We start from the raw sequence: 23,969 nt of genomic DNA, 5'->3' as shown, positions 1-23,969 counted from the left end.
TACCTCAAGATCATAAGCACGAATGATGCAATGAAGAACGCAAAGACATTTACTAATATTAACCCATTCATGCCTAGTGTCCTGAAAAAAGGACATTGCAAACAGCGTAGACCCAGATGAGACGCCGCATTATCCGATCGATTTTTCGTATTTATGGACCCTGCTTTGTTTTACAATTCAGAAGAGTTACATTACCGGTCGCATACCTAAGACATAACCTTCGCGGTACTGATTAGTTTGAAAGATTTCATTACAACGTTTGCACCATTTGAAGCTTTTACAAATAAAGGATTTCAAACCTGCAGCACAAAAGCAATGGGTTCTCATATAACCTATCTCCCTAGACCCCCGGCATTTGTCGGGGCACTTTTTATTCAGCAGTTTGTAAAGGCTGGGAGCGGATCGCAACTGGTTTATAAGGAAAATTTAATGGCGCGCAGGTGAGTTTCTACTTTCAACTTAATATGTTATAATTCCAATGTAAACCTACTACTATTATTATTATTATTATTATTATTCTTATTATTAATATTCTTCATCTTCTTCTTCTTCTTCTTCTTCTTCTTCTTCTTCTTCTTCTTCTTCTTCTTCTTATTATTATTATTATAAGTAATATGATTGATAATAAAGATAATAATGATAGTAATAGTTATGATTATTAATAATAATAACTTTTATTATTATTAGTTTTATTATGAGTATTAGATTAGTATTAATCCTTATTATCATGATGGAAAGTTTGAGCTTAAAGTAGCCCTCTAACCGTTTTAAACCCACAATGCTTTGCATGGACATTCAGAGGCTATGGAACGCCATAGCTGTCTTCTTTAGAAAGTGTCTTTTTATGTCAAATCGTCGTGATAAATTGTCCATATTTGTTACTGTCTTGTCAAAACACAGTCGTATTATGTTAAATCGTCTTGTTATCGTTTCTGAATGTGGTGCTGACTTGTCTAAATACAGTCTTATTATGTCAAACCGTCGTGTTATTATGTCCAAATGTGATGTTGACTTGACAAAGCACAATTTTATTATGTCAAACCGTCATGTTATCTTTTCCAAATGTGATGTTGGCTTGTCAAAACACAATCTTTTTATGTCAAAAAGTAATCTTGTCCAAATGTGATGTTGACTTGTCAAAACACAGTTCTACTATGTCAAACCGTCGTGTTATCTTTTCCAAATCTGGTGTTGACTTGACAAAACACAATTTTATTATGTCAAACCGTCGTGTTATCTTTTCCAAATGTGATGTTGACTTGTCAAAACACAGTCTTTTTATGTCAAAAAGTAATCTTGTCCAAATGTGATGTTGACTTGTCAAAATACAGTTCTACTATGTCAAACCATCGTGTTATCTTGTCCAAATCTGGTGCTGACTTGTCAAAATACAGTCTTATTATGTCAAACCGTCGTGTTATCTTGCCCAAATGTGATGTTGACTTGTCAAAACACCACATTTGGACAAGATAACACGACGGTTTGGCATAATAGGACTGTATTTTGACAAGTCATCATCAAATTTAGACAATATAATACGACGGTTTGACATAATATGACAGTTTTTAGACAAGTCAACACCACATTTGAACATGCTAACACGACTGTTTGACGTAATAAGACTTATTTTGACAAGTCAACACCACATATTGACAAACTGTCACGACGGTTTGACATAGTAAGACACCTTTTAAAGAAGACAGAAAGAAATGTAACAACTCAAGACAGCTATGGCGTTCCTTAAGAGGCGGTGCTCACATTTTTTTATGATTGTGCGTTTATAGTTGGTGGTGTATTAAAGTATTGGATGAGAACAATAATGCATGATAAAGCTTTTGGAGCTTCATCGATTGTTCGGTTCCATGACATGTTGTGCATAATAAAAATGACCGACTAGCGAACATGCTGATTTTATTGTGAGGACCTTTCATCATTTTAAAAGTTTATTGTATACGTTGGTTTTTGAGCCCCATGTAACAGTTTTGACATATATTTGTTTGTTTTAGGTACCACAGAAGGTGCAAACAAACGATTACATGTTCTGGTAAATTTTCTTCAACCGAAGATGATTTTTAGTCACGGATAGAAAAAAAACACGAACTTTAAAATGGATCCAAATTGAAGGACGGGACACTGTTACTTCTGCCAGAGAGGCTGGTGTTACGGAAGTCAAATCCTCAGTGATAAAAGGACAGGAGGTCACAATGGAAGGACATGGTGCGTTAAATTCTGCCAAAGAAACAGGTGCTACGGCAGGCAATGTCACAGTGATAAAAAGACAGCACGTCGTAGAGTCGGCAACAATAGAAGGACGTAACGCTGTTAATTCTGTAACAAAGTCTGGTGCGACGGAATTCAATGCTACAGTGATTAAAAGACAGAAGGTAATGGAGCCGGCAATAATAGACGGACGTGACGCGGTTACTTCTGCCACAGAGGCTGGTGTGACGGAAGTCAACGTAACAGTGATCAAAGGACTGTATGTCATAGAGTCGGAAGCAATGGAAGGACGTGACGACGTTACTTCTGCAACAGAGGCTGGCCTGATGGAAGTCGATGCTACAGTGATCAAAGCACAGCAATTCATAGAGTCGGCCACAATAAAAGGTCATGACGATATAAATTCTGCCACAGAAGCTGGTGTAAAGGAGGTCACAGCTACAATGATCAAAGGTGAAGATGTCATAGAGTTGGTCACAATTGAAGGATGTGAAGTGGTTACTTCTGCCACAGAGACAGGTGTGACGGAAGTCAATGCTACAGTGATAAAAGGACAGCAGGTGATAGAGTCGGCCACAATAAAAGGAAGTGACGCTGTTACTTCTGCCATGGGGGCTGGTGTGACGGAGGTCAATGCTACAGTGATCAAGGGACAGCATGTCATAGAGTCGGCCACAATGGAAGGTCGTGACGATATTAATTCTGCCACAGAGGCTGGTGTAAAGGAAGTCACAACTACGATGATCAAAGGTAAAGGGGTCATAGAGTCGGCCGCAGTTGAAGTACGGGACACTGTTACTTTTGCCACGGAGGCCTGTGTGACGAAACTTAATATACAGGCAAAACACATCAAAGTGAATTACAATCAATTGGTGACAAGTTAAAATCGGATCTTACAGGTATCAAGACACAAAAGGAGGACGAGGATTTCGCTCTTCAATGCAACGGTAAGCAAAGAAACAACATCCAAGAAGTATTCATGCCTATCTGAGAAAGAATAATACCATAAAAGAATACAATGTCGGTTTTCTTTGGTTCGCGTTATATTTATGTAAACATTTCAGAAATTAGTTGCAATACATTGAGGTAAACAGGCCAATCGTTCTTTATAACATTCTTACCCGGAATCTTGAAAATGCATTTTACAATTCGTTAGACAGCATATACATGTTGATATATCTATAAAAACACACGTTATTTATTTATGTTAGTAAATATATATATATATATATATATATATATATATATATATATATATATATATATATATATATATATATATATATATATATATATATATATATATATATTTAACTGCAGAATTGACCTTATTCATTTATTGTGGCAACTTGATAAGGCTCTGCATGGACAAAAATTGCTCAAATACCATACGATTACGTATTACGGATTACGTATAACAAAGCAAGTTACGTTATATCATTTTTTATCATTTTTTAATTGTTCATGATTTTGTTTTATTATGCTTGTCTGTCTATAATTGCCTGTATTTCTATTCAAAATACACTAACACTAGCATGATTATAGCATTCTTGCCCAGAATCTTGAATAAAAAAATATGTTAAAAATCGTTAGACATCAAAAACATTTATACATATCTATAAAAACACACGTTTTCCGTTATGTTAGTACATATATATATATAATTAACTGCAAAATTAAGTGCACCAAATTCACTCATAGTGGTACCCGATATTTGCCAACTTGATAAGGCTCTGCATGGACAAAAATTGCTCAAATACCATACGGTTATATAGGTTGTACACATCAAATCACGTTATATTATTTATTTTAATTTTCCATGATTGTTTTATTTACTGATATGCTTTTATGTCTACATAGGCCTGTAATTCTATTTTAAATACACTAAACTATCACGATTTTTTTTTCGGACTCAGGCATAACTACAATCTGTGCTTATGTGCTTATTATGTTACCATTTTTAAAACGATATTGTTGGTCGATAATTGCATGCACGGCCTTTCCGTATAGTAGACAAACGTTTAAATTCCAAAGAATTTTACTTGAGACTGCACTAATTACCTTCAACTCGTCTGGGGAGATAAGCACTGTGAAGAGATTGACAAACTCGTCTCAGCGGTTATCTCTCTTATAGGTACCACTACTATCATATTAGATCTATAGTGTTTAAATTCTTATTATTTAAAGTAAAAAGCGCACATTTCTAGATAAATTATTCTTAAAAATTGAAAGTGAATAGAAAAATATAGAAAATAAAAAATATAAATAAAACTTTACAACATAAACTGACGTGTCCGCTCGTTATTCCGTTACATAAACTGCAGCAGTGTTGTTGCATTACTATTAATAGGGCATTGTTTTCGTTTGTCGCTGGTAACTAAAATACTCTTGGTACATTAGCAATTAGACTGCAAACACATTATTTAAACTTATGAATATGGTTGTTTGCCAACCTCTTCCGCGTAAACGAAATACAGACACGTTTTAGATTCACGCTAGTAGTCCGTCCACCCGATATGGCGGTCAATTAGTCTTGTCCGTCGACCAGATTGTACGTCATTCTGTCCCATGAACATGAATGCACATGTCTCATTGAGTTTACCCTCGGAGTCTTACGCATACAACTAATACGAGTGTATTCAGTTAAACTATTTTCGTCGTCTTAACGATGTACCTTTGTTTTAGAGTATCACAGAACAACGCGCTCATTGTGGATTTTTGTGATCACCTTTTGTCTGTCGTTCGTCGTGTGTCGTCAAAATTACCTTGGAAATATCTTATAGGCCACATTTATATTTTATTCCCCTGTTTTCATGAAACTTTTAGAAAAGATCATTTAACCAAATGATATCTCGGCCGTGTTCGAAAGTGAATCACAAGGGTCAGTAGGTAACTATGTAAAATTTCAAAAATAAATAAATATATATATATATATTTAAACGCTCTTATATACGACATTTTTCCAATCTTCATGACTTTCTCAGATTGTTTGTTCTACTGATATTTTTCTGAGTTGGAAATTGCTTCCTGTCTTTGAAAAGGAGGTGGGACAAATTCCTTTGAATGCCAATGGTTCACCATTGTGAGCACGCTAGTCACATTTTGTTCAATCTTATCGAACTTAACTCATAATATGTGTTCAAATAATAGACAAGACAAGAAAAGACAAGACACTTTATTGAGACTTGTACAGAGTACATCATCTAAATACATCAATAACATATACATACATGATGTCACGTTTTAAACATTTTTTTAACATTGTGTTATGTTTAGATACAGGTTTACAATACATAAAAACTACATATATTATATGTTTATACATTACTTAATGAAAAGTTATAACATTTAATTAAATGCCTAACAAGATCAGATATAACAAGTATTCGTACAGTATTAGTGTTTAGGGGAAAAACCCTATGTATACTACAAAGTTTTGTTCATAAATGTATTTCTTGCTTTTAACGCATATTAAACATATTTGGCCAACATTAATAGCTCATTTGTGTTATTAACATTTAGTAATTTGTGGAATTTATATACAGATGGTTTATTGTAGTAAAATGGTTTGATATATTTCTTTCAGATAGTGATATATTCAGTACATTTACATACAAAGTGGAACTCATCTTCTAAATCTGATTCGTTACATAATAGGCAATGCCGTTCGTTTCTTGGGGTGTTTTGAGTAGCATATCTTCCAGTCTTTATTCTAAGTGGAAGAACTGACAATCGTAATTTAGTAATGTATGCCCTCAGGGGTTTAGGAATATGATCAAGGCAATGCTCATATACAAAAACAGGTTTAAATACACAATACATGTCCAGAACCGGGCTGTTGTCGACAATCATATGCCAGTCCTGGATATACGTATCAATAACTCTACATTTAAATTGATGTAAAACAGATTAACATCGACCAAATTAACGTCATCAAAAGCATGTGAAAATCCATATGTGTCTAACAGCCTTTTAACATTAGTAACCCAATTTATATGTCCTTTATTGCTATCTTGCAGGGTTTGTAAATATACAATTTTTATAATAATATTATCAGAATTTGAAATTTTAAACCAGTATTTAACAATTCTAATAAAACGACTAATAAATAAAGGATAACGACCCAACTCCCTATATATTGCTGCATAAAAAGTGTTCTGTTGAACAGTCAGCAATCTTTTGCAATTTTTTTTTAAAATGTATTCGTTCAATTTCTTTTGACTTTGTGTTGCCTCAAACTTCCTATGCATGGTTAAGAATTGAACCAACAAAAGCATCAAACAACTGACATACCGTTTTAGGTTTTAAATCAAATTCTTTACATGTAATGAATAAAATATTTAGTGCTTTTAGTGCTTTACCAGCTAGATATTCTATATACCGAGTTCGAAAATGGTTCTGGTCAATTTTAAAAGATGGCCGCCGAAGTGGGTGGGGGCAGGGCAGTTTTCCTTATATGTCTATATTGAAACTATGTGACATTAATAAAATATTCGGCCCAATTTCATGAAACGTTCTCAAAATATTTGTTCTAATGACAAATCATGACAACAGCTTATTTCGAAAATTGTTTCAGTGTCTTGTTCCTTAAATTGCTTTAGTGAAAACTTTTGAATAATCTGAAAGTAACATGTTTGTCCAATCTTCATAAAACCTGATCAGAACATTGTTTTAATGATATCTCGGCCGAGTTTGAGAAACGTCCCGGTCTTTTGAAAAACATGAACGTTCTAACAATAATGAGGGAATTATGATTTTCAATGAACTTTAATTAAAAATTGCTTTAAAAATCAACATTCCTTATCTTTTGTAAATGTAAAATGATTAGTGTTAGGTAATTGCTATTTCAACTTTAAATGTACCGCAAACTTTAATTAAAAGTGGTAAATGTTATCCCATTTTAACCATTACTGACAGCACCATGTGATACAAATCATTTACTAAAATGCATAAAATGCAGTTCTTAGTGTGAGCGTTGGCTCACTCTTATGTTACAGAGCATACTTTGCAAATCAGTATGTGCTTAGAAGCCTTAGCTTCGCTATGGAAAGACAACCACTGCCTGTTGCAGCAGACGACAAATGCCACGAGCGTCCGCTAGAAAAGATAACCACCACATTTGCCTGTTTATAGTTCACCACTGGTACACTGCCAGTGGGTGTATATGACTAATAGTGTGTAACAGCTTGTAAAACGAGATTGGCCGGTCTAGTGTTTTCATTGAAATCTGTACATATTGGCTGCTTTCAGGGAAAACGGGGCTTAATGCATATCAAATAAGATTAGCCTTTGTATACTGATTAGCTTGTGCAATGCGCACAAGCTAATCAAGGACGACATTAATGATTTTATAATGTTTTTCGTTTAAAGAGAATCTTTGGTACTGGGAAAACAATTTATGCTTATGCATTAAGCCCTTTTTTCCCAAAATGAAGCTTAAATTATATTTTCTATAAATGATTAAAAAAAACAACAACATCTGGACCTGTGCTTTAAGACACACCCTTTATAAATTTAAATATGGGTTGTGTTCATTTAAAACTTGCAATAAAAATAGCTATAACATAATTTGTTTAACTAAGTTGCGTCTAAACTTATACAACAGCGAACACCTACAGCGCCTTCAACGCTTTGATTAATACATACGCTTGCAATCTCGGTTGCTATAAGAGCGCTTAACCACATACATCATGGTCGGTGGGCTCGATTCTTGGTCCGGAAACATAACTTATTCACAGGATTGGTCATTACATTATTTATTTGGCCATTCTCCCTATGCAAACCAAATCATGGACATTTAGATATGCCTGGTATAACCAATATCCGTGATGGCGGCGCTTCATTTGCCACACAGGATAGTATTACAATATGAAACTCAAACAAACGTTTCACCTTTTGTTTAACATCTTTTAATCCCGTGATTCCAATTTACTACAAGCGTAATCAATGAAGTACAAAACGAAGTATATATACGAAACAATGCAGTCATGTGATGCACGCGACTCATATAAATCTCGTGCATCACATGACTGCATGTCACACCGTCAAACTATAGTTTTGCACCTCATATACACCGCTTTGTACCTCATAATGAATAATTTCAATTAACAAACAATTTCAGTAATACATAACTATTATCGTTTTAATAACTGATCAAAACATAAATGAACAGTAACTTTTTGTTTATAAGCAAAACTGTTATGGAAATACCCACTTAATCGTCATATAGTTAGGATCCCAAAAGATTCATTAGAATGATAGATTTGACCAAGATCCACACTATTCAACACAATTAATCGCTATTACGTAAAATTAGAAATCCCTGTAGCCAAAACAAATTTAATATATTGAGTATTTTGTAAATTGTATACCTTGTATGTAAAATGCCCATTAACACTTTGTAATTTACTTGATTGTCTTATGTAACCTCAACACAACATATGCTTACTGAAAGCTTTAGTCCGACCACATTCATTGTCAAATCTTCATGAAACTTGGTCAGAACATTGTTCCCAGTACAATCTCGGCTGAATTCGAACCGGAATCACGCTCGGTCAAAATTTTGTTCAACAGGATATTAAGAGAAACAACTTTTTAACACTCTAGAATTCACATATTCATCAGGTCTATATCGAATTCTACCAGAGAATATTCCTTATTGTATATAGGCTAAGTTCGCAAATGGTTCCAGTCCGTTAAAAATCATGACCGCTAGTTGCGGGACAGTTTCCCTTATATAGATATTGTAAACTATTTTAACACTTTAACACAAGTTACATGTGTGGTCCAATCATAATAAACGTTCCTCAAAACATGTGTTCTAATGATATTTAGCATGTGTTCCAAAATGATTTTCGTTCGTTGAAACAAATTTTCACCATGTGGTTTGGCAGCTGTATTACAAGTTTTCACTTAAACCATGTCAGTACATTAAAATTGCTACATTTATACGGAACATAATCAGATTAGTTACTGTATTATTATGCCATTTCAGTCATGATTAAATTGAATCTGGGTATAAAATAAGCTGATAAATCATATTTATCACACAAACACTACACAAGCTTCTCAAAACAGTTCAGTTCCTTTTAGTCTCAGGGGAGCGGCCTAAGACAATTGGCCTTCTTGCAAAAAGAAACCTTCAACACCGTTATCCGTTTATATCGAGCTGTATTATAATTTTATTATTTCAGATCTTCTCAGCCGATTGATCGACCATTACCGTGACAGTGTTATCTGCGTACCCCTGTCCACATTGAACCCCAGTCTCGATATACGAGTACAAGACATCTATGCCAAGCCAATAATACACAGGATAAAAATTGAAAAAGATGGTAAACACGTGAAACAAGAACAAATATACAAATATAGAGATTGCTTTTGCGGAGGGGTTAAACGTATATATTTACAAGGCGAGCCTGGCAACGGAAAATCGTATTTTGCTGCCAAATTAGTTCACGATTGGTGTAATGTGCATGCGCTGATCGCGAAATCTACAAAAGAACAAATGATGTTTGGTGACGTCGATACCCTTCAGAAATTCAGGTTTCTGTTTTTCATCTCGTTGCGCGATTCGAGAGAACAGACACATGTAACGCAGATGATAAAAACACAGCTCATCTACAAAATCTATGCAGAAGACGAATGGGAGAGTGCGTACAAACTGGTATTAAAAATCATGAAAAATGTGATGTATCTCGTCGTTCAAGACGGTCTCGATGAATGGCCTGGTGAAGAAGTTCTGCCCTCGATGGACGGAATTCCTAAGGACCATTGCATTGTGCTCACAACTACTCGACCATGGAAACTCGCTGATGAACGTATCAGAAATTCACGAATAGACATTCTGTTTGATCTAGAGGGTATAAGCGACCCTAAAGAATTCAATGAAAAGATACTACGATGCCTACTTGACGAATCAAATGATATAAAAAAAGCGTGAAGCTGTTTAAAAAATTCCTCAAAAGTCGCAACCTTAAGTCAATGTCATCTTCGCCGATGCTTAACACTCTTGTCCTCTGTACCTGGGCAGATGATATGGCTGAGCGTCTCACCGGATCGTCACTGTGTGAACTGTACACTACCCTGCTTGAAAATCTGTGCAAAAAAAGCTAACTCACAAATTGGTTATTTCGATCGATATCACCCATCGACTACACACTGCTTTTCAGGAACGAAATATGTGAAACCAAACATTGAACATATAGATTCCATTGCCAAAGCTGCGTTCTCGTTTTTGTTTTCAAATGAAAAGGAATCATCACTAGTGTTTAGCGACACAAACTTGATGGATTATTTGTCTGAAACTGCAAAGCAGTTCGCACTCGATTCAGGATTATTATCTCAAAGAAAAGGTAAAAAATGTACTGATCAAACATTGTCGTTTGTCCATAAAACCATCCAGGAATTCCTAGCTGCTTTTCATATCCATAGGAATGCAGACGTAATTGACGACGTCATTTCCGGATATCTCCTACGCAATGACAAATCATATCGTGATATATCTCAATTTTTTATATTCCTGTGTGGCTTCAACATCTCGGCAGCAAATAAACTATCTGCAATGATGAATGAGCGTGACGTTACACTGATTAATGTGCTAGACGCGTATTATAAATTAGACAATTATTTCCAAGACTGCATCCTCTCGGGTTATAAGGAGGCTGTAGCCAACAAGAACACTCCAATAAACATACATCTGAGTCACTTTAACTTCAGAAGTGATAATGCGGAAGATTTGATCCAGATCTGGGCACTGAACACTACACGTGCTCGATCTTTAACGGTTTACTGTCGTGGGTTCAACATACATGTAACGAGACGTTCACAAGACGCGTCGTCTACAGATTGTCATGAACCTGGACAGGTTGCCTTACCTGCACGTGAGGATCATGGGCCATCTACACTAAACGATAAGGACGGAGTCAGATCGTCTACATCTTGTATCGAGTTTGACTTGTCATTGTGTCACAACCTCGAACGGCTGGAGCTCATTGATGGTGATATAACGGTGCAACCACATGCTTTGGTGGGTCTAAAAAGTTCAAATATCTAAGTATTAAAAATTATTGTGAATATGAAGCGCTTTACTTGTCACATTTTGAACAATTACTGTTAATTGATCTGCAAAAAAGAGTAACTTTGTTACCACTCTCTATTAATAACTATAAGACTCTTCAATGTGTCACACTACATACAACATATGAAGGACTTGATTTGGCACTGTTTGAAAATATAGAGTCGATAGATATCAGTAATAAAGTGAAATTGTTACCAAAACCACTTCTCATACATAACAAACTTACTCGAATTGGCTTTAATGATTTTGATTTCAACAGTTTAAACAATGAGGCCATTTATACATGGTGTCTACTTAATGGTGCTGATCCAGCCCAATGTGCAGACTATACTCCAATACTGCCCTCCATAGAAGTCATTATATTGTGCGGATTCACATGTTCATCCACCTGGCTACGCTGTCTGTTAAGCACGCTGTTGACTTTCGATCATAGGGTGGATTGCATTCTGGCGGACTGTAACATAACCTCATTCGATCCAGAGGTGAAGACCAGTCTGCGGGGCAATGACATGCCATCGTGTGTGGAGGATGCAGACAGCAAGACAAATACAAACGGACATATAACAACGGATTTAAACAATACATGTACATTCGCGTTTATGTTGGACTCTCTTGGTCTATGGGAGACTCTGAACAGTCTGAATGTAAAACATCTGAGGCTTCAGGGTGAGGGTTTGAAGGTGGATCATGTATCGTCACTGTCACAGTCACTAGCATCCCTCTCACAGCTGGAAACGCTAACAATGCAGTTTCTTGTATTTATCGACCTGCAGCTTCCCCCATCTCTGAAGAATTTGACTGCCTATTATGATGCATTGTCTCCAGCAGAACTTCGCCACCTGGTGAACAAACTGTCAGCATGTACTCAATCAATTCTGTTTATATTGGTATTCGGTTGTGGTATTAAAATAACAGAGGGCACGATAAATAACATTCCACCAGAGGAATACATTCCCATCCAACAGGAACTCCAAGCTCGGGAGCATGTTGAAGTGAAACGATTTCGAATATATGACCGGAAACCTAACACCTATAAATGTGTTGTTGATGATGGTGATAACAGTGATGATATTTATGAATATGAGCATTTTAAAAGGTATATAAGATGTATTTATGGTGACGTCCTTAATCGCATATCAATGCGACTTCAGATTAACTGTGTTAAAGAACAAGCCTAGATAAAGTGAAGTAATATATGAGTCATGAAATTGATATTAACATGATCATCATACATTTCCGGAATAGTTTGAAATATTGTGTAAATAATTATATACATATAATTAAACGAACATTGGTTTGTGCAGTATGTTGGCTCGGATACCAATGCCACTTCCGGTTACCTGTGTTCAAGATCCATATCCATGAAGAAATTAAGTAATACATTCGACTAAATGACAGCAATTTGATGCTAAAATGTATGGCGTGCATACTTGACTGATTACGAGTATGGAATGTGTATTTAAATCTGTAGAAGAGGTAAATGGTGTACAGTTGTAAATGATTCCCGTATGAATACGATGACTTAATGCCATTTCTTATTGTTAATGTAGTTCCTATAATTATGATAATCTGATGCAAAAGTAAGTTCAGCTGAGTTGTTTAACATATTATTGATGATGATGATGATGTTGAATATGATGATAATATGAAGAGCTAAAGGACAATGATGATACATGATGACGTGTGTGCAATTAATTTGACAAGAATACCGTTTATTATAATGTCGATGGTGATTATGATACTGCTGCTGCTGCTGCTGCTGCTGATGATGATGATGATGATGATGACGACGATAATGATGATCTGACTAGCATTAATGCGATTCCATTTGGTTCCAAAAATATGCAACCTATCATAACTAAGGGCTATCTCTTTCACAATTAAAATGTTTAATTTCCTGGGTTCCATGTCGAAGATAATAATAAACTTCACAATTTCATTACATATAGTGCTTTTAATGATTTATATCTTAAGCTAACATTATAAAGGATAGTTTAACGTGCAGTTTTGTACAAGAAAGGCGTCAACCAATTCCATAAAGGTTGGATGTGTTTACATTCCATAATAGATGTTCTATAGTCTCAATATCTTTACCACAGGTGTCACACAAATTGGTGTTGAATAGCTTTCATTTAAAACGAAAAAAATATTGGTCGCGATAATTCAAAGTATGTATATATATTGGAAATACCATTCGGTTTTTGTTTTGCAACACTTAATTATATATCTTCCAAGTTTCTTGGGATATACTTTTTATTTGGAATTCGAATCGTTCAATCTGTTTGGCGCTAATTTGCGTCATTGTTGTGTTTACGTCATGACGTCATTTCCTGTGCATTTGCTGTTGACGTCAATAAACAATTGTTTGTTGAGTAACATGAAGAAAAACTTCTGTACTTAATATGCTACAAATAACTTTAAAAAAGACTATTAAAGCGAAACGTTTAAGGGAAGATTTAAATAATGCGTTAGTGCAATGTTATTATTTTTTATTTGTTCAATATCATAGTTTCATTGGTATTATCTAGTTGTAGCATTACCGTTAAACTGTTACCATGCTTATGAAATTAGTTTTTATTGAACTATCTAAGGAAATCTAAATCAGGCACTGATTTTTCTTGTTTTAATACAGTCATAGATCAGTTGTGGCCTCTGGGTAATGACCAATTTTTGCTTACTTGTCACACCCTTAAAACTTTCCACAAGTCTATAATAGCAAATCTGCATTTAGGTGATCTTCAATGGTACATTTAAACTTGAGCTCTGTTACAAGAGTGCTGGTAAAGTCCAGTCACATATTTAAATCTAGGCCATGTCAAAATCAAAGTGTCAAAGACAAATGAAAGATGCGTTCATTAATTATTGTCCAGTTGTTTACTACTGCTGTAAGTTTTTATATAATATGACTGATGAACATCATGTGAGAGAAAATTCACATCATCATTGAATATCAGGTTTAGCAGCCTTTTAGATAACAAAGTATGCTAGTTTTCAATGTCGCTTCTGGGGATCAAACCCGTAGGGCTTTTAGGAAGATTCTGAAATGTTCGATCCCTCGAGAGCAACCAAACCAAAAATTAAGTCAAATATTGCCGACTCCGTTTTTTTAGTCGGTTCATGAGGGATCTAATGGGGCTCGATTGGACATTGTCGGCCCTGGTACTACTTACATGTACCCCGGGTACACTTAAGTATACTTACATTTACCCTGGGTACTCTAAGTATACTTACATGTACTCCAGGTATGGTAAATAAACGTAATTGTACTCGGTCCATAGTAGACTGTACCCGAGTTGTATTCGCGCCCAAAATCCGATGTCGTAAAACGCGCAACCGATTATCTTAAACACACTTCTCTTCGAAAAACACTGCATCAACATGCTTTTTGAGTATGTGTTCCGATAATATAGAGGCCATTCTACAGAAAATTGACATAAATGTGCAGTGCTTAACACTAAGGCACGTCCGAACGACGTTCACTGCCCGTACCTTGGTCCGGTCTAGCCAATGTCCCAGGAACTTGCCCGACCGGTCGTGTGTATTTTGGACGGGATTATATGTTTTATATCAATAAACTGCGTTTTAAATAAGCTTTTCAAAGATGCAAAAATCTTAATACAGTACGATCAGATGACAATTAAATCCCAGAGTGAGTTTGGAGACAACAAACGGATCGTATCTCGAAATAGATTCGGAACCCCCTGATTGCAATCAAAAAGAGGCCGACAATTCAGAAAATCAGCCGGCGGTTTTCCTGGTAAAACACGTCAGTACCTATTTTTAAACGGAATGCCGCTAGACACGGTTTTTGATTGGTTTCCTCGAAGTGACGTGTTTTCTCAATGAAAATACGTTTGAAACTAAAAGCCGGGATCGCACAGGATCGTCCGGAATGATGAAGGTATAAAACTCGACATTAACACAAAGTAACTATAAAATTAATAGTTATTTATCCATTATAAATAATTTTAATTTGTTGTCATTATGGAAAAGTTATTCCATCCTTTAGACGATTTATAAATCCATTTCGAGGAAGATAGAGACTTTATTTAGATTAGAAGTGTTTTGACAATAATTCAATTAGCAAAACTAATATTAATGGTCGATCCAGGCTTTTAGTAGAGAGTTAACCCTGTACAATTGTTACAACTACCGTAACACGTTATTTTGCTAAGATTTACTTACCATTTGTTGTAAGACGGTAACCCGGCAATCTATGTAAAAAAGGTTTTAACGTTCATGTCGTTGTTTAAGTTTGGCTTTACGGGTGGGAATGGGGGTTCCTCGGATACGAAAAGAAAAGGGAAGGAGGAAAGTAAGAGAAAGTATGAGGAAATAAAAAAAACAAGAAAATTTCTCCAGAAATGGCGTGAAGATTACAAACAGATGTCTTAAATAGATGAATATTGAATTCAAAAGCATTAGTAAGGCAAGCTTATAAGAATGATTTAATCATAATTGCGCATCTCCAAGCACAAGAAAATAAAAGTTGAATGATAAATATAAAGGTTTTTATAATACTTGGGTCAGGGCACATGAAAGATTGGTCAGGGTTAGTAGGTTCTGCATTTACTAGCCCGAACGGGCTAGGTGAAAAAAAGTCAGTGTTAAGCCCTGATGTGTATATATAATTATTACAAACAAGAGTCCCAAACTGTCACAAGATACGCCCGTTCGAAGGTTTTGGACACCATGCTCAATGCTTGAAAGTGTCCTCAAGATCTAGTTATTGACCCGGCATGACCCATATTTGAACTTGACCTAGATATCACTTAGATGTAACATCTGACTAAATTTGGTGAAGATCAGATGAAAACTACTTCAATTAAAGAGCGGACAACATGCTTAATGCTTGAAATGCACTATGTGACCTCGTTTTTGACCCGGCATGACCCATGTTCGAACTTGACCTACATATCATCTAGACACAACTTCTGACCAAATTAGGTGAAGATCAGATGAAAACTACTTCAATTAGAGAGCGGACACCATGCTAAATGCTTGAAATGCACTAAGTAACCTCGTGACCTAGTTTTTGACCCGGCATGACCCATATTTGAACTTGACCTACATATCATCTAGACACAACTTCTGACCAAATTTGGTGAAGATCGGATGAATACAATTTGAATTAGAGTCCGGACAAAGTGGCGCCGTTGAAAATGCACTAATTGACCCTATGACCTAGTTTTTGACCCGGCATGACCCATATTCGAACTTGGCCTATATATCAACTAGATGCAACTGCTGACCAAGTTTGGTGAAGATCGGATGAATACAATTTGAAATAGAGTCCGGACAAAGTGGCCCCTTTGAAAATGCACTTATTGACCCTATGACCTAGTTTTTGACCCGGCATGACCCATATTCGAACTTGGCCTAGATATCAACTAGATGCAACTGCTGACCAAGTTTGGTGAAGATCGGATGAATACAATTTGAAATAGAGTCCGGACAAAGTGGCCCCTTTGAAAATGCACTTATTGACCCTATGACCTAGTTTTTGACCCGGCATGACCCATATTCGAACTTGGCCTAGATATCAACTAGATGCAACTGCTGACCAAGTTTGGTGAAGATTGGATGAATACAATTTGAATTAGAGTCCGGACAAAGTGATGCCTTCCGCCCGCCGCCCGCCGCCCGCCGCCAAGGGGTTTCACATAATACGTCCCGTATTTTATACGGGCGTATAAAAATTAGTCGACAACGACGGATTTAGTGTTAAATTTCCCGTGTACATTTTAGTACCCGGGGTTAATGTACGTAGTACCCGAGCCGACAATGAACAATCGAGCGATACTGGAAGGTGCAACATCTCTCACGCCCCCTAGCATCGCCTTTAGCAGTATTCAATTCTCAACAGGAAAGTGCTGGAGTCATTGATCCCGAGGGACAAGAAAAACAATTGATTAATGTTCGAAATAAATAATTTGATTAATGACAATTCTATTATTTGAGCCAGGTCACAGGAAAAGCGCAGTCAAATCAGTATCCAATTAAATTATTTGTTATTGTCAGGAAAACGCTTTTAAGCAAACAGCTTTCAAGCGACTGCAGGCTGATCTAGATCCAAACTGGCCACAATCGCCTTAATGTCTCTTTTACTGTGACACAGTTCATTTAACTTTAAAATGATAAAAAGTACTAATACTAAGAAAGAGTATACAAACCAGTAAGAGTTTGAAATCAATGTTGAATTTCAGGACAGCTTGGTGATCTGCAAATCCCCGATGAAATGTTGATATCGGGTATCATAGTCATTCAATAAGTCGCAAATGCTCGAATACAATTTATAAAGCACAATGTGACTTATATTGATAACTAAAAATACCAGTATGCCAGTTTTGCCGTGTCAAGCTGTCAGAAAGTCCTCCATTCACATCGAGTATATATCCTTCGAATTCCAACTATTGTTGTCATAAGCGGAGATTCAGTGAATAAATAATTCATATATCCTAAATGACAGCTTCTAAATAGCGAAACAAGCCAATTTATGCAGTAAGAACGTTTTGAATCGAGACTCTCATGGTGGCCGCCATTGTTGAATGTTGAAACACGAACGACAACTCTGCTAGGAGAATGTTATCAATGACGAGCAATCTCCTACGCAGTGGCGAATGCAAAAGGGAAGTAACCTAAAATATCGAGTTATCTCAATCGGATTGGCTCGGTCTTTTACATAGGTCGCCATTGTGAAAAAAAAATGACGGTTATGATACCTTGGACGATGCTGTTCGCTTCGTCATAAGCAGTGAAAATAAACAAATTGATATTTTCATCTGAGATTTACTTCAAGATTTATATAAATATATTATGATCACGGGTGAATTAAAAACGATATTCCATCGAATAAAAAAAAATATTTTTATTTTATACTTTTTCACCGTTTATTTACATTGTCAAAGAGTCTAACCGGAGAATTTCGCTGGTAAATGACGTCCTTTTCGAATTAAAATGTATTGAGGAACGCCACGGGAGAGAGGGTACCTTTTCAGCGAAAGTGAAACAGCTGTCAATTATTTTCTTGAAAAAGGGGCATAATAAAAACAGAAAATTTGTTCACGTCAGTGTAAGATCGTTTGTTATTTCTGCTGCGCAACTCGTGAAATATATTTTCTATGATCACTCGTGTAATAACAAACGATCTTCCATTGACGTGAACAAATACCCTATATTTTGCTGTGAATTAAACATCAGACACAATGAAATTCGTTTATAACATGTGGTTATTAAGATGAGACTGCATTTTATCATTTATTTGAAGCTGAAACTGTGTCTTTTGCATTGCAAGTTCATTAAAACTACGGAAGTTATTTAATTGATTCTTGCCTTAAAACTAAGCTTAATTGGCTACATACAATGTAGTATATATATATATATATATATATATATTATTTTTTCTAAAAAGAATATTTTTTTTATAATTTGATTATTTATTATTCAAAATGATGTTTTCATTAATTAATATCATAGCCACACGCTAACCACCTGTGTTGGGGAACACGTCTAGATTGCGAGAGCAAATTCATTTCTTAAAGACATGACCCGTAAGGTCCGTGTCGTATCCAGTAGGGATTATAGCACAAAGTCATAGAAACTTTTCGCTTTTCCGTGATATATGTCGCCTTTATAGGCTTTAAAAAAATCTTTCTAAAATTTCTATAAAGGATTACAATTGTTTTGGTTAAGTTACCCAGGGAATTTTTTTTTATAAGATGATGGTCGATTAAGCTCTAATTGTTGTTAGGTATGGTTTGGAGTAGTTTATTGTCTATTTTTTTCTGTGACGTTTGTTACTTATTTAACACTACATAATATTTATATTTTGATTGAACACTACATAATATTTATATTCTGATTCGAGTTTGTAGAAAATGTCGTTAACGCCGTTAAGAATTTGTTCTGGAAATATAAATCGAATAATACACAATAGCCATGCTTCTTCCGTAAGTCTCCGGTGGGATTCGTAATTACTGACATATCAACGCACAATGGCGCCAAAAAAGTTATTAAGCGCATACGGATTTTACAGACCCGTATATAGTTCACAAACTAATTATAGAGAGGTCGCCTAGTAGTTTTGTGGCCGTTGTAAAATTGGGATCTTCATTCGAGAAGGTAATGAACATTTTCTAAAATATATAAGCATGTATAGTGTACATATAAATTGTGCACTTAGAATAAATTAGATTTATTAGAATAAATGGCAGCAGGACTATTAGGTAATATTGTTACTACTTTAAAACGAAAGTTGTTTTGAAGTAGCCATTTTCATGCTACGGCTTATGTCATGTTAAATGCCGTCTGTATTATCAAAGAATACTATCGGAATGTCAACATAACCTTATTGTTTCCTGATAAATAATTTATTATTCAAAACTATTGATCATAAATTGCTTTTTTGAAGAATCGATTAATTACGCTCTAAAGCAATCAATAACAAATTTTCATTATATTTCGATCAGCTTAAGTTATTGTTTTAACATGAACATGTAGTTACAATGACAAGATATAGTGTTACACTTTTGACAGACAACCAACTATATCGATTAAATCCATATATAAGCGCACTTTAATGACGCATTAAGCATGTTTAGTTTTGACTTTAATTTTTTTATCTTTAAGTTTTGATTATTTAAAAAAATGATTATACACACATTTTAGTATTTAAATGCCGTGTTTATAAGCAGTGACAAAATATTAACTCGACTTTCATTCTTTTAAACAACACATATGCGCGCTGTCGCATACTTGTTCGTGAGAAGATACGTGTATGTTTCGAATATACGCATCGGGTGTAACCTTTTTTTATCGGCGAGTATGGCAATACTTGGTTATATGCGGAAAAACTGTGGCATTTTTATATATTATAGAGAACTAACATTAAAAACGCGTTATAGTACGTACATATGCAAACAAATCAGATGTACGAAAATTGAAGCTTGCGATGGTCAAAGTCACAATTATATTGAACTCTAGGTGAAAACCGTCCAAAAACAGTTTCTAAAAATATATGTACACACTTAATAATGATAATTAACATAAACAGAACCGAAAAGGGCTATTCGGCTATCGAAATGGTCGGTGAACTCTCTTCTCACCTATGCGACCAGAGTTCGGTTGGTGGTCACCATACCGGACAGGTTGGGTTTTCTCTGTGTACTTTGACTCCGCCTGACAACACATAACCACACCAACATTAAACACTCTTTAACTAACAACGAAATAGTTGGACATTGCAGCAATAATTCTAAATTCGTCCCAACTTTCGTGAGTTTAGTAAGTTTATTAGGTACGCTGTAGGAGTGCTGTGACACACTCCGGATACACACAAAATGTAGCCTCTGGCTCGGAAAGGACCTCATAAACTTCGAAATGCACACACAGAGCAGACAAAATGTATTATAAGTACATACGGTCTACTGACTCGATTAGTGTTGTCAATCTTTCAGTTATTAAGCAATGAGTCGTGCTCTGTGAACGGGGGTTTAATGCATGTGCGTAAAGTGTCGTCCCAGACTAGCCTGTGCAGTTTGCACAGGCTATTCATGGACGAAACTTTCCGCCAAAACTGGATTTTTGCTAAGAATAGACTTTCTTGAAACGAAAAATATCATAAAAGCGGAAAGTGTCGTCCCTGATTAGCATGTGCGGACTGCACGGGCTAGTCTGGAACGACACTTCACGCACATTCATTAAACTCCCTTTTCACAGAACACGGCTCATTAATAATTTAATTTTTAAATATTTACGTGATTTAATGTTAACGATCTAAAATCTTAGTTTGGGTTGTATTCATCATTTTATATATTTTCAGGTTTTATAATTATGGGGAATCAAGTATGCGGTACGTACAAAAAAAGTATAATTAAGGACATCTCGTTCGTTCGCTTGCACAAATATTTACAAAATGTACAAAACTACATTATGAAACTATTGCAAAATGGCTATTTATAATATGCAAGTATATATATAAGAATTAGATGGACTAACGTGCAATGCGCCGAATTGTGGTGGAGAAAAGGAACGTGATTTCACCCACGCGTACATTGAACGTTCTACAAAAGTTACTATTTAAACAATAATTTAAGGATAATTAACTTATATCTTATAAACTTCAAACATTTGTTATAGATTGCTGTACATCATTTCAACCATGAAGCCTTCTTCATAATACAGGAAACTGTTTCGTGGACAGACGAAACAAGTACGCCGAAAAATCCCAACAAGAAGAGCGTTCATGCAAAAAAGATGACTCGCAGATCCGTAGTGCTACAAAGCCTGTGAATCCTGAAGGAAGGAAAACACTAAATCTCACCTTTATCCAGTGTCGCACGGAACCAGGGTTTTCCGCTATACCGGATGTGAGGTCATCGGTTCCGGAGCCGATACCAGATCCAAATTTGCCGGAGCCGGATGTACCGGATCCCGTCATAAACCATTCTACTTGATATAATGAAATCTTCCAAATTAATTGATTAATAATTTAAGTTTTTACATGTGGTAATTGTTAAATATTGTTTGGAATGTAACAATCACTGTAATGTTGTTTATCGGCGTATGAGCAATATTAGGATTACGATTCTTATGAATACCACAAGACTGTTGATCCGATATTTGAAAGTCAAGTTAAATACCACCAGACTGTTGATCCGATATTTGAAAGTCAAGTTGAATACCACCAGACTGTTGATCCGATATTTGAAAGTCAAGTTGAATACCACCAGACTGTTGATCCGATATTTGAAAGTCAAGTTGAATACCACCAGACTGTTGATCCGATATTTGAAAGTCAAGTTGAATACCACCAGACTGTTGATCCGATATTTGTAAGTCAAGTTGAATACCACCAGACTGTTGATCCGATATTTCGAAGTAAAGTTTATTTGGCTGATAACAGACTGTTGATCCGATATTTGAAAGTAAAGTTTATTTTGCTGACAAATGACTGTTGATCCGATATTTGAAAGTAAAGTTTATTTGGCTGACAAATGACTGTTGATCCGATATTTGAAAGTAAAGTCTATTTGGCTGACAACAGACTGTTGATCCGATATTTGAAAGAAAAGTTTATTTTGCTGACAAATGACAAAAAATAGAACACAATTTCGATTCTCACTTGATCTAACAGAATTTCTTGCTGTTAAAATGAGAACTATTTTTGCCATGATGTGATCCGTTTTGCGTTGTTTATAAACTGTTTTGCAGCGTTTATTCATTGTTATATGTTGGCATAGGAAAACAAGAGAGTATGTTTTTTTTTAAATATTTATTGTATACCTTTTTAACGATAGAACGATTTAAGTATTCAAAGTATTGTCCGTTGTTTCTTTGACATGTTTTTAAATCTGTATCATTAATGCATGTATTGGATTGACAAATGTTTGAAGTCTATTTTTTTTTTACATTTTATGTGCAAATGTTTTCACATGTCTTATTACAACGAGGCATTATTTATAAGCAATGTCCATGGCTGGTTTCATTAGTTATTATATGTTATAATTTGTTTTTATAAAGTTGTACATAAACATGTGGGTATGTCGGGTCATTATGATTTTGATTCCAATATTATACGATACTGCATTATGAAATGGTTAAGTGTTGTGTTTTGTAGTAGACATTGTCATTTCAACCAATAAGCGTTGTTCATCTTTGCATTTGTATAACATGCATTGACGATAACTGGGTGTAAACCGCTAATCACGTATTGCATCTACAGACGTTTTATTACGTAAATTATTAAGGTTAAGTTGCAGTTTCAAATGTAAATATTAAAATATTTTAATTTGTTTTTGAAACCGTTGAATAAGGAAAAGATTGAGGAACCTAGTCTATTTATTATGTGGATTAGAAACTTAATGGGTCGTGCTCTGTGAAAAGATGGTCTAATGCATGTGCGTTAAGTGTCGTCCCAAATTAGCCTATGCAGTCCGCACAAGCTAATCAGGGACGACACTTTCAACTTTTATGATATCGTATGTACAAATAAAGTATCTTCTTAGCTAGATTCCAGTTTCGGCGGAAAGTGTCGTCCCTGATAAGCCGATGTCGTCCCCTATCCGAACTGCACAGGCTGATTTTGGACAGCACTTTACCCACATGAATTAAACCCCCTTTTCACAAATACTCAAATGTATGTGTTAAATAGGTAATTCGACCAGCAGGACTTTTGTTGTATATCTTTATTTTGATCTAATTTACCCAATTTAAATTACTTGATAATATATTTACTTTTACACAATATTTGGTAAGTTGTACAGCAACTTAAAGTAACTTTAAAACATATACTCGTATGAGAATTTAAACATTTTTTTGTTTGTTACTATTCTGGTTTTCGAACAAATGTGTGATTAATTTTATTGTCCATGTAAAAATAGCAGATACGCTACAACACACGTTTAACACCCATTTTCTTTTAAATAGTACAATTCAGGATTAAGTAGTATCGGCTATCGGTAATTCAATATCCATTTAAAAAGTTATGTAGCTTAATGTACGACGTGTGTATAAGTGTTTCATGAAAAATCTCGATCATCAATTTAGTTCTTCCTATTTTTTCTGTACATTGAATTCCATTTACTAAAGTCCTCTGAAAGGTTTGTTACTTATTGAATACATAACTACTAGTAAGTGATTTCAAACGACAAAGTATTCAATTCAAGCTATA

The 23,969-nt window shown here is 35.3% G+C and overlaps 2 protein-coding genes across 7 annotated transcripts in view; both read left to right on the top strand.

Annotated features, from left to right (window-relative positions):
* Positions 1 to 23,969, top strand: part of LOC127854575 (uncharacterized) — a 320,519-nt gene that overhangs the window by 27,775 nt on the left and 268,775 nt on the right. The window lies entirely within an intron of this gene.
* Positions 2,017 to 23,969, top strand: part of LOC127856540 (uncharacterized protein CXorf38-like) — a 298,342-nt gene continuing 276,389 nt past the window's right edge. For 2 of the 6 annotated variants that reach the window (XM_052392806.1, XM_052392805.1), the window contains exons 1-2: positions 2,017 to 3,167; positions 9,414 to 9,610. In XM_052392806.1, the coding sequence (XP_052248766.1) occupies positions 2,205 to 3,104 (900 nt within the window). In that variant the 5' untranslated portion in view covers positions 2,017 to 2,204 and the 3' untranslated portion in view covers positions 3,105 to 3,167; positions 9,414 to 9,610. Of the gene's footprint in view, positions 3,168 to 9,413; positions 13,237 to 23,969 lie in introns of those variants that run through there. The other 4 variants (XM_052392801.1, XM_052392802.1, XM_052392803.1 and 1 more) reach the window with 3 other exon arrangements.

This window comes from Dreissena polymorpha, chromosome 13, assembly GCF_020536995.1.
Source record: "Dreissena polymorpha isolate Duluth1 chromosome 13, UMN_Dpol_1.0, whole genome shotgun sequence".
Lineage (NCBI taxonomy): Eukaryota > Metazoa > Mollusca > Bivalvia > Myida > Dreissenidae > Dreissena > Dreissena polymorpha.
The sequence above is the reverse complement of the archived record's forward strand: the minus strand, read 5'-3'. Positions and strand labels throughout refer to the sequence as shown.